The sequence below is a fragment of the Gavia stellata genome, chromosome 7, assembly GCF_030936135.1.
Source record: "Gavia stellata isolate bGavSte3 chromosome 7, bGavSte3.hap2, whole genome shotgun sequence".
NCBI classification, from domain to species: domain Eukaryota; kingdom Metazoa; phylum Chordata; class Aves; order Gaviiformes; family Gaviidae; genus Gavia; species Gavia stellata.
In genome coordinates, this window is record NC_082600.1 from 31,173,386 (window position 1) to 31,187,684 (window position 14,299).

At 37.8% G+C, this 14,299-nt stretch overlaps 1 protein-coding gene across 1 annotated transcript in view; it reads right to left on the minus strand.

Moving 5' to 3' along the window:
* NUBPL (NUBP iron-sulfur cluster assembly factor, mitochondrial) overlaps positions 1-14,299 on the minus strand; it is an 87,587-nt gene that overhangs the window by 14,865 nt on the left and 58,423 nt on the right. The window contains exons 8-9 of the mRNA XM_059819657.1: positions 6,032-6,117; positions 48-168 (exon numbers count right to left, since the gene is read on the minus strand). Coding sequence (XP_059675640.1) covers positions 48-168; positions 6,032-6,117 — 207 coding nt within the window. The remainder of the gene's footprint in view (positions 1-47; positions 169-6,031; positions 6,118-14,299) is intronic.

Sequence of the window (14,299 nt, forward strand, 5' to 3'; positions counted from 1 at the left end):
CACCATTAAATTTTTCTTCAAAACTAAAACCATTTCTATATCCTTACCCAAAAAATCCAATCCAAGGGTATTTGCTAGATCTCTTACACCATCAGCTCCAAAAATGTGTGTCTCGTGTTTACATTTGGGACATTGGAAAACACTCATATTTTGAACTAGTCCTAAAACCTGTTAAAGTAAAAGAAAGGAATGTTCAAACCTGGGATTCAAGCACCAGTATTTCCATTATTCATCTCTGACAATAAAGAAGATATGATCAACGAAAAATTGACGAAGAGTACTCATTTCTAATGGGAAGTAGCAGTAATATCAGACTCATTATTATTATTATTATCAACTCTTATTAGTCATCTCAGTTTCACTATCATTTGTGCATTATTTCACGTTTTTCACAGTTATACCGCTCAAAAGATTAACAAACTTATTTGTGACAAAAAGTACAGGCCTATCTTTCCAAGAACTCTCCCTGTCAGTATTTCATTTTTGAACTCTGAATACTGGAAGAATTTTCACATTGTGGTTTCTAGCTTTGTAATTTGCAGTTTCATGAAACACTAAATAAAAACATACCATTACAAGAAGTGACACAATCAGACGTGCTTTTTAGATATTTTTGTAAGTTATCCTGAAGGGAAATTTTTTCAAAAAGAACCAGATTTGCTATTCTTCTGAAGAGCAGAAAGACATTTTAAAGATCAAACAACAGAAATAATTATGTGAAACTAAGTGGCAAAAACTACAGCATAAAAACCTAATACACACATATTAGGTACCTTTCTGTTGATGCCAGATGTTCAACATCATCCTTGCAAGATATGTCAAATGAAAATTTGCCAAATCACGCACACAAAGAATCTTCTTTCACAATGTACAATAATGCTAATGATAGCATTGATCTCATTTTATTCACTTAGTAAACAAAACTGTTCATTGAGGCAGAGCAAAATTTCTCAAAAGTGATGAAAACAGCATTCAGACACCTCAGGCTGAAAGCTTCTACCCATCTGCTAATCAACAGAAGACCTGCTTTAGAGGTTCCATGTTACAAAATTTCACTTGAAGATTTATATGTTATCTAGATATGTCACACAACCTATAGCCAAGTTTTAAAAATACAAATATATATTTTCAAGTACAAAAAGCTGTTATTTACTTTGTAGCATTTTTTTGCTTTTTAAATTTCCCTGAGTATTCTAGCTTTGTGCTTGAACAAGCTGGCCTAGTTATTAGAGGAATAACGTATCCACTATGTTAGTGAGGCATATCTAAAAGGATATACCAGTGTTCAATGCAACCAGCAAGTATTAAGTTATTTAATTAAGATTGAATGTACAACTTCTGGCACCAAAAGTGAAAATAAAAAAGCATGTTATTTACACTCTCTTAATAAAAATTTCCTTATATCTAAGTAAAACTAATGAAAAGATGATCACCTGTTTTATCTATACCACTGTAATGTGTTTCACACTATTTTCTAAGAAATCTTCCTGTACGTATGTAAAACTTCCAGAGGGTTTAAAGCAAGGAACATTTTAAAGAACAGTAACAACAAGGAAAAAAAAATAAATTACCCACTTTCAATTTAACACCACAAACTTTCCCCATTTTCTACTTTCTCTCAGGGACTGCCAAAGGAGCCAGAGGAACCAGTTTCTATTTACTGGCACATTATTACAGGTAATTTTCTCATCCAGTTCTTAAACTAAGAGACATGGCATGCTCCATGTCCAAAGGGTACAAGGTGCAAGGGGGATAAAAAGGGGTCTCTGCAGCCCCAGTCTTCTACTGATGACCTCTGAGCAGGCATTCATCCTGCTCTCCTTAAATTAAAGTCATGGAATTTTCATTGTGTTGGTAAACTGGAAGGAGTACGATTTGACAAAAGAAGAATAGTATTTTAACTAGGCTACAGGGAAGCCATTTTCTGCAGCACAGGAAAAAAAAGAACTTGACATTTATACTTCAAATAAATTAATTCATCTTCAGGTATCCTGGGGTTTGAACTTTCTGTTCTCACAGCAGTCATACAACACTTATGATTCAGCAAATCCACAATCAAAGAAAAAGTTACATAGTATACTGTTGTTTTGTGAATAGTTAAGGTCTATTACAGCTGTTTTGTTAGTTCTTTCATAACCTAATAACTAAGAAGTCTGTCTGCCACAGTTAATGCAAATGCTGAGATACAGCTATATCCCCAATGCTAAATCAGTTTTAGAGGTCTTACTCACTGTCCTTTTTTGTTTTCATTTCAACAAATCTTACTAAAAGCAAATGACATTTCAGCATTACACAATCATTTTTATTTTTTCAGTGTTGTTCCTACCTGTCAGCCAATGAGTAGTGCATATTTATTAATATAGAAATTATTCTTCTGGAATATGAAGATTTTTTTTTGAAAATTAAGTTGCCAGTTATAAAGACCCAATTTAATATAGAATCTGTGCAAACGTACACAGCTTTAGTGCTGAACTGTATTTTTAACACACATATTTCTGCAGATATATTTACAGAAGGAAGAGAGTTTGCTATGATCTTCAGAGATTTTATATCCACAGACAAAGTAATAGGTCTTGCTAACAAAGTCAGCAATGACTCATTTCCCTGTTCAAATAATAGATCTGGAAAAGCTTCAAAGCAGCTGTTACTGTCTACACAAACTATCCGTAAATTCTGCTGCTTAGTGAGCTCCTTTCCCTGTACATGTCTCGGCAAACTTGGCTCAGTAATGACATGAAAACTTGTATGATGAGATGCACCGGAATACAGGAGCTAACCTATGGTACTGGAGGAGAGGATAGTTATAAAATGCACGGAACTGAATTACATTTAGCCAAATCATTATTTTAAATGGTGAAGAGACGTTTATCAGGAAATAACAGGAAATGAAGAAACCTTTCATTATGAATTATCTGCACACACACTGTTCTGAATGTTTACATATTTCTTATGCTCAATTAATCTTTTGGTTACACAACAAAACATGCCGAAATCCAAATACACTACCTTCTAAGTTAAAGAAAATACAGTGAGAGAATGAAAGCCCTGTCTTTACACAGGGAGACAATTCCTGAGAAACCCACTTAAGTCGTTCGCTGTACTTAAGGACAGATGGCGCTGAGGTCCAACTCCAATCTGACGAGGACTGCAGTGACCAGGGTTACAGTTCTGCAGTCTGCCATTGACCTATGTAACCATCAGTCAGTCACTTGACATTTTAGTGCTTCAAGTAAACGCGCACAATAGTATTTCTGTCTTCCTACCTTTTGTCTTATAACAGGCAATTTTTGGCTCTAAGTTCCGCTCCCAACATGAAGCCACAATCTCAGCTGCGTACTCTGGACGCTACTGAAATACCAGTAAGTACATAGCCAAATAAACAATTTTAGTACATCTTAGAAGGAAATACATAGCTGAGTTTACACGAGCAGTTTTTTGAAACCTGTGAAATCCACAAAATAATCTTCCAATTCAAGGAAACTATCAGAAAAGTTGCAGATTTAACTAAAACCCTGGCTTTTTCTTTCAGGGGTATGATTGATAAGATAAACCATACCGAACTGAACTCAATTTCAGCAGGTGAAAATAGCCCTTTTTTTCGTAAATACTCAAACTTACTTTTTTTTTGTCACCTGCCCAGAGCAAGCCTCTGGGATGCATGAAAACAATGGCCAAACTCACATAATGGGCAAGAATCTTGAAACTTGTTGCGATAAGAGTTGGCAACACTTTGCAAGCTCCTTCCTTACCAAGTGGGCTCCACTGCACAAGCGATGGTACTCCTCTTCTAATGAGTATGTCCTAAGACTGAAAATAAGACTGTTGCATTGTAATCCTGGTTCTAACACTGACTCTCATTGCCAGCTTTTCATCAGTTACTGCACTGAAAATAGAGTAGAATGACTGAAGGAAAGGACAGACAAACAATGTTAACAATTGTGACTTTTACTGTGGTAATACCATGTATGTCATTTGAGGCTTTGGTAACTAATGAATGTGGGGATGAGGGGAAGGTAGTGTATGTATGCCTATAGGTACAAGTGAGAGACTCCAGGTCATTAAATATAAACAAGCATACTCAAAGACTCAGAGCTCAGCAACTTATAGACTCTCTGCTTCCTCGAAAAGTAGACTCTTTGCAAGCGCTTTTTTAAAGATTAGATTAAAGATTAAAGATTTTACAGATTCGGTTTTTAAAGATCAATCAATTATATAATCAGAATATGCAATTTTAGCGCAGTCCCACAAATTCCACCTCTGATGTAAACCTCAGGTTTGAAGTTGTCCATTGAAAATTACATAACTTAACTTTCTTTAGATCCTCAGATTTAGTTGACACTTAGAAATGTAGTACATAGGCAGTAGTTGCTTTAACACTGAAGTAAACGACACGTCTGTACTGCTGTACATAAAAGGTCAGAATAAAATGAAGCAGCACTATGAAAAAGGTAAGACTCAATGACTGGTTCAAGTGCATTCAAACTCAGCACCTGGCACAACAGCTTTGCTGTGACTTTTCATTTGATTTAGAAAGATCTGAAAATTCCAATGAATCCAAATAGATCATATTTAATGTCTTATCTACCACTAGTCAAATTAATAGTAGCCAAGCCTATCCTAGAATGCATGATTTTCTTAGAGGCCATTCTCTTCAAATAACATTGAACAAAACAGACTTAGAAAGAAATCTTGGTAATTTCTCATTAAATTAAAAGGAAAATTCAGCAAAGTACTAACTTGAACACAATGTTATTTGAAGAAAATAATTTTGCATAATTTTAGCAAACCCAAACATAAAATCAAAACAAAACATTCCACTTGTTATTATTCTGTTACACATATTCATTTTTCTTCTAGTAGCAAATGATAAATGCTACTATACTTTCATTTTGGTACAAATATGCTTAAGGAACAGTTAACAATAAAGAATTTATCATTGTGTTTCTTTTGTTAAGCTGTTCTGTAAATTAAAACAAAAAGAGAAAGCAGTCACTTCAAGGTTTTCGTTGCTTTTTTTAAATTAACAAAGCACTAGCTATGAAAGAAATTTCCTTTCTTAATAAAGAGAAGTGACCTTCACACAGGTAAGCAATAAAACACCTTTTTTGAAGTATAGTAAATGGCTTTTTTTCTTTACTGTTTAACATAAGGAAGCATTTCAGTTTATATTTTCTCATCAACTGCACATTTCAAACGAAAAATGAATCTCTTCATGAACATACTCTAGAGTATAATATTCAATTACTTAGCAACTTGTAGCACACATAGAAAATATCAAGTCAAAAATGTCACCCTGTTTAATATTTTCCCCCAATCCATATGAATATTGTGGATTTTTTTTTAATTTTGCATTTCCCAAACAAGCAAGCTACCATGTAAGCTATAACCCTTATGAATAACAAAGTGATACAGACAGCCTTCTACTTGGCATGACAGTCACGGAGCCCTTCAAATGGCAAAGGGACAATTAAGTACGCGCATATCTCTCCAAAAACTTAAGTTTTGTTCTTAAAATGTACCAATATATGAGTTTTCCATATTTCAAGAAATTTTAGATTTTAAGCTCCAATACAGACAGCGCTGAAGAGAACACATAACGAGGGTATAGTAAGACAGTACAACTGGAAAGCACACGTTACTTCGTAAGATACTCTGTTGAGCACTTTGATCCATTCCAGGTGATTAAACAAACTGATTTAAAAGATATCAAAGATATCAAAAGATATCAAAAGATATCAAAAGATATCAAAAGATATCAAAAGATATCAAAAGATATCAAAAGATATCAAAAGATATCAAAAGATATCAAAAGATATCAAAAGATATCTCGGCCTGAGAAAATTCTTTCCTTTCTGCTAAAGCAAGCTCCTGATACAGATATAAGATGGATTCTAATTTTTTTTTTTTTTTTTAAGAAGAATTTATGAAATCCAAGCGATTCCTGAATGGTTTGTTCACCTATTGCAGTATATGGAATTTTTTTTACATTTTGGAAAAATATTCTACTGTTATTTTTAACGTAGAGGCTTACAGGTACGTGGACTTTTCGAAACATTTCAGCTCCTTTGCGTGCATCCAATAAAGCCACGTCTTGCGGAGTGGAGATGATCACAGCTCCTGGGGAAAAAAAACATGAAAAACCATTAAAATATGTATTATTAATTATACTGTTAACTATTTTGACCATTTAGTACATACTACTAAACTCAAAATAGTCACACATTTATATGTTCTTTTTGTTTTAAATGAAGAAAATTATGCCAGTTTTCTTATTATGCAATTACCAAAATCACTGAAATATAACATGGAGTGATAGAAATAATTCAGATATTACACTAGATCCAACACCAGTGTGTTTGTATGAATGATACCACAAAACAAAAGGCCAACTCATGCACACCTGCATAGGTTTGAAAAAAGTATAGTATTGCTCACTTTTCAGACAGGGCTCCAGGTTACTTGATAATTAGTACTCCAAAGAGTTATTAAACATATAAAACAGCTAGAGCTCTTTGTCAAAGGTTAGATTCTAAAGTAAGCCTACAGGTTACTATCCTATACTACCCTATATTACTTCTTGATTAATACAGCCTGCAAAATCAATATAGACATTATAATATTCCGCATCACTTCACAAAGAGCATCTTTTTGCAAATGTTCAGGGGTTTCAAATACTATTTCTTTGAAACATGCATCAAGAATCTGCTCATGCTTGTCCCTGTTTTAGAAAAATGTGATGTAAAAGAGGACATTACTGGTCAATTGATTAGCTCTGGTTTCACAGTGACCATCTAGGCTCCAAAGTATCTGTTATAAAAAAACCCCTGCAGAGCCACATTAAGCCAACCTCGCACAAGAAATTTATGCCAAACTTTACACTAATAGCAATTACAACAGACAAGTTTAGATGCATGGGACAGAGTTTCCTACTGGGCCTGCAGTTCCCAACCCTTGGCGTACATGGCAAAGGAAGAGGTAGGTAGATTTCCAGAGGCATGCAACACTGGCATCACTGGCACCGGCCGGAGCACCGGGAGCCTTGGCATCCCGAGAGCACTCCCGGCTCTGGCAGCACTGAGACAGGGAGCCCTGCCCCTCACAACAGCCCCACGCCGGCTGCCGGGTGGCATCTTGCCTGCGTGACAGCCAGCCGTTTCCAAACAGTGCCTGACAGCACGCTTGCATGTTTTCAACCAGCGTTCTTAACCTCTAATTTGTGAAAGAAAAATACAATCTGGCACCTCGCTCCTGAAAAGCTGCCAATCTCTGCCTTACATAATATTAGACACAAGTCCAAAAACTGAACGGCATATGTAATGTACTAAGCAAATGCAATTTCCCTATTGTTCACTAAAACTCTGGCATCTGAATAATTGGCTGGTTTTCCCAAGCCAACCTGTTTCCATTGGCACACAAAGAATAAGGTGGAAGCCTTTCAGTTACATCCAAGTCACCTTAGCTCCTCGCTTCACTAAGTGTAGGGTTATGCTTTACAGCTGACATTGAAATGTAGGTCTAATTCCACAAAATGAATGCACCCATCCCTAAAAACACAGTCCACAAGTAATTTAGACTCGATGTCCTCAAGTCTTCTGCATATTTGTAAAACAAAGATTTTTCAATACTTGGACAAAATGCTTATTACTGCTTTCTTTTCAAACAAAATTGGAAACTTGTGTCTTATGTGTATACACTCATGTTAGTCGTTTCACACTCTTTGAAGATGTTGGCTCAGCATTCCCCGGATCTTCAGTTAGAAGCTAATATGCAGTCAACAAAACTGAAGTCTACATTTTCTGGTCCAAGAATTTTTTTAAGAATCCAGTAATTGGCATGGCATGAAGGACAGAGACTCTACACAATGAAAACACCCACTAGAACCACAAGCAGCTTATCCGAGAAATATTTTTGACTAACGAATTCTCATCCAAAGGGAAAAAGCTAAAATGCCAAAAAGACCCAATGGCACATTGCAGAGTTTAGGCTGTCACAAACACCAACTCCCTACATGAAAAACTCTGGCTTCTGAAATATATGAGTTAAAATTATCCTCATGGACAACTTGCATGGCGGCTTCTACAGAATGAAAGCCAACATGCTCAAGAAGCTGCTGCTGAGGGTGTAATAGATGTGTCTCTCCTATTTTCTTTTTCACTCTGAGCTGGATTACAGACAAAATTTATTCACAGCCAGCTTGCACTGAATTATACCAACACCCTTCAAAATAAGTATCTTTTCTCTTTCTTTGGTACAACTGCTAGTCCAGCAAACCCAACCTGAAGTTCAAGAATTCAAATTATTAGCAGCATTATTTCCTTCACTAGCAACCAAATATGGCAAATGAGACTTTTCATGGTGCTCCCTCCCTGAATAAGTTTGCATATGCTTAATTCAGAAATTGATTCAAATGATGAACAAGAAAGAACACAGCCCACACTTTCTTTCCATCTTGGCTCCACATGGTTAACAGGAATATCAAACAGCAAAGAGTTATTTTGATCAATAAAGTAATAAGATATGACTGAATTCATGCACACAGCACGTCTCTTGAAGCAATACGTGCAATGTTTACAGAAGCCTCTGTCTGAATGAGGCAAACTAGCACTGACAAATTGAACAGAGAAACTGCAGGAACTATAATGCTATCACACTGCACATTAAAATATAGTACAAATTCTATGCTTGCAGTTGTGTGCAGAAGAATAATTTCTGTGCCTTGAGCATCCTAAGGATATTAAGTTGAGCACATTTAGGTTTAACTGACATATCTACTTATTCATGCACTGCATTTATTTTTGTAACTTCACTGTATTTCAGGTCACAAAAAGCTGATGCATGTTGCATTAGTAAAAACTATGCTGTGTTTTTAATCCTCAGCATGCATAATATATAGAGACAGAACTAACAGTACCCTGTAACACTGATGTTTGCCTTTCTTTTTTAACCCCAGGTACTTAATCCTCAGTAAAAGAAAGGTGTGCCTACACAGCACATTAGCACTCACCCTTCTGGTGGACTGGTGTTCAGGAAATTAGAAGTGGTGAAACAGCCTGTAATTTCTGTGTATAGAGAATATCACCTATATTCACTGCATCATTAGGTTTGCATTAGACGCTCTGGGTTCACAGAATCACAGAATCACTAAGGTTGGGAAAGACCTGTAAGATCATCAAGTCCAACCATCAACTAACACCACCACGCCCATTAAACCATGTCCCACAATGCCTCGTCCACACGTTCCTTGAACACCTCCAGGGAGGGTGACTCCACCACTTCCCCGGGCAGCTTATTCCAGTGTTTCACCACTCTCTCGGTAAAGAAATTTTTCCTAATGTCCAGCCTGAACCTCCCCTGGCACAACTTGAGGCTATTTCCTCTTGTCCTGTCACTCATCACTTGGGAGAAGAGGCCAACACCCACCTCTCTGCAACCCCCTTTCATGTAATTGTAGAGCGCAAAAAGGTCTCCTCCTCTTCTCCAGGCTAAACAACCCCAGTTCCCTCAGCCGCTCCTCAGAAGACTTGTGCTCCAGACCCCTCACCAGCTTCGTCGCCCTTCTCTGGACACACCTGTCCAGATCCCTCTGCAGAGCCTTCCTACCCTCCAGCAGATCAACACTCCCACCCAACTTGGTGTCATCTGCAAACTTACTGAGGGAGCACTCAACCCCCTCATCTAGACCATCAATAAATATATTAAACAAGACCGGCCCCAAAACTGAGCCCTGGGGGACTCCGCTTGTGACCGGCTACCAACTGGATTTCACCCCATTCACCACGACTCTCTGGGCTCGACCATCCAGCCAGTTTTTTACCCAGCGAAGAGTGCACCTGTCTGAGCCACGAGTCGCCAGCTTCTCCAGGAGAATGCTGTGGGAGACAATGTCGAAGGCTTTGCTGAAGTCCAGGTAGACAACATCCACAGCCTTTCCCTCATCCACTAGACCGGTCACCTGGTCATAGGAGGAGATCAGGTTGGTCAAGCAGGACCTGCCTTTTGTGAACCCGTGCTGGCTGGGCCTGATCCCTTGGTTGTTCTGCATGTGCCCTGTGAGCACCCTCAAGATGAAACTCTCCATAATCTTCCCTGGCACCGAGGTCAGGCTGACAGGCCTGTAGTTCCCCGGATCTTCTTGTAGATGGGCATCATGCTGGCAAGCCTCCAGTCGTCTGGGACCTCCCCTGTTAACCAGGACTGTTGATAAATGATGGAGAGCGGCTTGGCAAGCTCCTCCACCAGCTCTCTCAGCACCCTTGGGTGGATGCCATCAGGCCCCATAGACTTGTGAGTGTCCAGGTGGCATAGCAGGTTGTTAACTGCTTCCTCCTGGATCACGGGAAGTTGAAGTCCCCCACAAGAACAAGGGCTTGCGACTGTGAGACTTCTGCCAGTCGCTTGTAGAACACTTCATCGGCTTCTTCGTCCTGGTTGGGTGGTCTGTAACAGACATCCAGCAGGATATCCGCCTTGTTAGCCTTCCCCCTCATCCTTACCCATAAGCTTTCAACCTTGTTGTCACAATCATTGAGCTCTATACAATCAAAACACTCCCTAACATACAGGGCCACCCCACCGCCTCTCCTTTCTTGTCTATCCCTCCTGAAGAGCTTATTACAAGGCATAAGGTGGAATCTCTCCAAGCCTTAGCTATAGTCAATTTGTACCCAAGTGAAAAACAGGCAAGTCTAAAAAAGCAGATGATAAGCAGCAGTTTAGAAGGTCTACCTTAGGATGAAAAGGATCCCTCTAACATATTCTTTTTTCCCTCCAGTGCCTCCAAGGACAGAGTTCAGGACCAGGCTATGTGCATCTCATCCAGATAGATGATTAAGGACCCCTCCACACACAAGTATTAGACTGTGTCTTATATCACCCTGATTCTTATTAACATAGCAAATAATACCACCCCAAAACCTATGGAGTAAAGTATAACTGACCAGGAAGACTGACAAATAGAGTTCTGGAGGATAAAGACACAGAAAGATACACTGCATTTTTCTAATAATTGCATCTGCTGACTGACAGGCACTGAACGCTTTTGCAAGGAACCACATTCAGGCCTCAACACAGCTGTGGATGGCCTGATCTGACCACACTACTCATGCACTTTTTGTAGCTTTTGCCACCTTTTCCACTGCACCAATTTCAAACTTCTCTAGGCAAGACTTTCAAGTTATAAATAGCCTGATGAATCTGAACCTTCTCTACTGTGATTCTCTTCAGAGTCCCTCTCACCTTCTCTTAAATTTGTTGTTACTTTATAGGTAAAATGTGCCTGCAATTATGGATAGAGTTTGCACTTGAAGATGCAGAACAAGATCTTGCAAGAACAAAGACTTCCGTCTTTGCTACAATTTCAGCTGGCGATGATTACAGATACATTAAAAAATTGTCCATCTCCTTGGATAAACCTTGTAAAGAAGTTCCTTTAGCGTTTGTGCGTGACATCTCATTACAACTAGCAACTCAAAAGAATCACTAGTGTGATTTTTCCCTTACGGGATCCTTACTTGAGACTCATAGCTCAGAACTGTCCCAAAGGCTAGATCCTGGCTGTGTGACACCTCTAGCCTGTTTGCTACCTTCTTCTTGGAGGAGTCTTTGAACGACTGCTCAGACAGTGTATGTTTCCAACAGCCACACATTCTCTTCTGCCCATGAACTAGTGAGTAATTAGAGACTGGGGCACTACTGCCTTGCCCACGTGAAAAAAAGGCATAAATCTTAGAGCAAGCTTCTTCCTCCTGGCAAAAGGAACTGTCAGTGAAACCACTGAGCAGAGGAATATCACAAGCTGGATAAAGCTGTCACCCTGAAGTTAAACTGCCCTCATCTAACTGATCAATAAGTATTATAACATCCATTCCACACTAGATCACATGGAGAAACGTGGAAAGACAACTCTCGCTGTGTTAAAATGTTTGGTTTTGGTTGGGGCAAACTGAATACATGTGTCACACTAATGCAATTTATGATGCAATATTTATTTAGCAAAGAGAAAACACTGAAAACATTTGTAGTAACATCTGTGAACAAGCATTACTTACAAAGTATAGGCATAAAATAAAAAGCTCCTCCCTCACAGACACTCTGACACTTTCCACTTTTCCTTAGCTATCTGAACTAGCATTTTTTTGCTGTACTCCATTCCACCTCCTGCTTTCAAGGGCATTTGCCAATCATGTCCAGATTATAATGAGCATTGTACTAGGCAAGAGTAAAGTCCAAATAGTATCTTTTGACAAATGAATATGTTTTTTTCTTAAATGAGAGGTCCTAATCCAAAGAGGAGAACTGGGTAAAAGAGTGATTCTACTACAGAAAAAAGACAACACTGAGACTACGTCAATCACCTCCAAAAACCACTCTGTTTTCTACTTCCCCCCCCCCGCTCCGAGATGGGGGTGGTAAGGGGCAGATTTTAGTTTATTTTTTTTTTCCCATAAGAAATAGCTAAAGGAGAGAATGCAGTACCATTATTCATATGCATTTCTCTCATCTTTTGTCATTGTCAGCTGAACACTATGCTCATTTATTCTTCCTATTCAGAATAATTGGTCTTAAAAAAACCGAGGCCATTGCAGCTAATCTAGTACTTAACATACACTTAGCCACTGTTGCCAGACCTCAGAGAATCTGTTTTCAAAGCCTCTGTACTTCACAGCTTTTTTCCCCAATACCTGGAAACTATTTTTCAGGAATTACAAAAATTTAAAGAACTTGCACTGAATATACTATCACTTCAGCCTGGACAGGCAATGTGTGTTAAATCAATCTCCACGAGCCAAGGGTTAAATTTAAATTTATATTGAAAGAGTGTGAGGCATTAATGTGTAAACTCATACTGTATTTTGTTCTCTAAATTAAGTTTACAGAGTCTACTGAGTCTGACGCTTCATAATGAAGTACCAAGAGTGTCCAAAGCTTAGATAACCCTGATAATAATTTGCATTTGTCAACCACATTTTTTCTGACAACAGAAGCAAGCTATTTCAGCATACAAATTATATTTGGATGAATACAAAGAACTATTTTAAAATCCCCACTGGTGTGACTAAGTTTTTTCATTTGTTTTTCAATCTATCCTAAACCTATGTGCCTTTCCTTTCCTGCAGTTATTTACAATATCGAAATACACCATGAAAGAAAAAGTAAATCTACATAAAAATCTGGTATTAAAAATATTTGCCGTTCAAAAATAGATCAAGTAAAATTTATTATTACCCAGATGGCTTCCACAAAATATCTTCAAAAATTTATTGTAGAAACTAATGATGTACCTCCTCCTTAAAAGAAGAAAGCAAGCTCAGAGATGGAGAAAAACATTGTATATTATTGTTAAACTAAAAGGAAAGAAGATCAGATGCCTTGCAACTGTGATTTGCATCAAAGTAAGAGATATTCAAAAAGGGGCAAATAGACACTTACACAAAGAGCAATGACAGAATACAGATACACCTCTAATCTTAAACTGTATGCTACACGCAACTTGTACTGCAGCATTGGGGTTTTTTTGATCACTTCTCTTCAGAAAAGACAAGAGAACAGCACTATACCCACTCAGCTTGCAATTTTGGTTAATTTAAAAAGACACCTCTATCTCACAAATCACAATTCTTTTTCGCACTAATTCATGCATAGTTTTATAAAATATCAACAGTATTTTCTCTGTAAAAATCTGATTTGAAATTCTCTTTTGATGTTTTTAATGCTCATTTCTGAACAGTCTGCTCATCACGTGGAACTTCCTGTTCTTGTACATTATTATCTGTTGAGGCAGGATCCGGTTCTCCTAAGTCCCCCACACTGCTATAAAACGGTTGTGTACAAGGCTACACCCTGGTCTGTGTGACACTGACATAAATATGAGTAAATAGTTTGGTTCACCAGCTTGGTATGTTACATTTCATTCAGAATTTAAAAATGCCAAGTGTTTTCAAGTTGGTGGCATCCCTCTACTCTTTCCTCTTTTAATGTACATATTTGAATAGAAACAAGACTTTTAACACTTCATCAGTACAGACAGAAATATTCTTTTTGTTTTTATTTAAACCTATCTATCAAAACGCTGCTGTCAAAAGAAACGCTATTAATTACAACTCTTTGAAAAATCATATTTGAAGTAACAAAAACTCCCTCGGTAAATATTTCAGCCTTAACTGCAAAAGGCATTCAGGAGATAATTCAGATCTACATATTGCTGAAAGATGCAATCATTAGGAAAAATTACACCATTTATGTGACAAGGCAATAAAGAGATGGTAGGAACTCTGTACTATGTTGATTTTAGATCTACAAG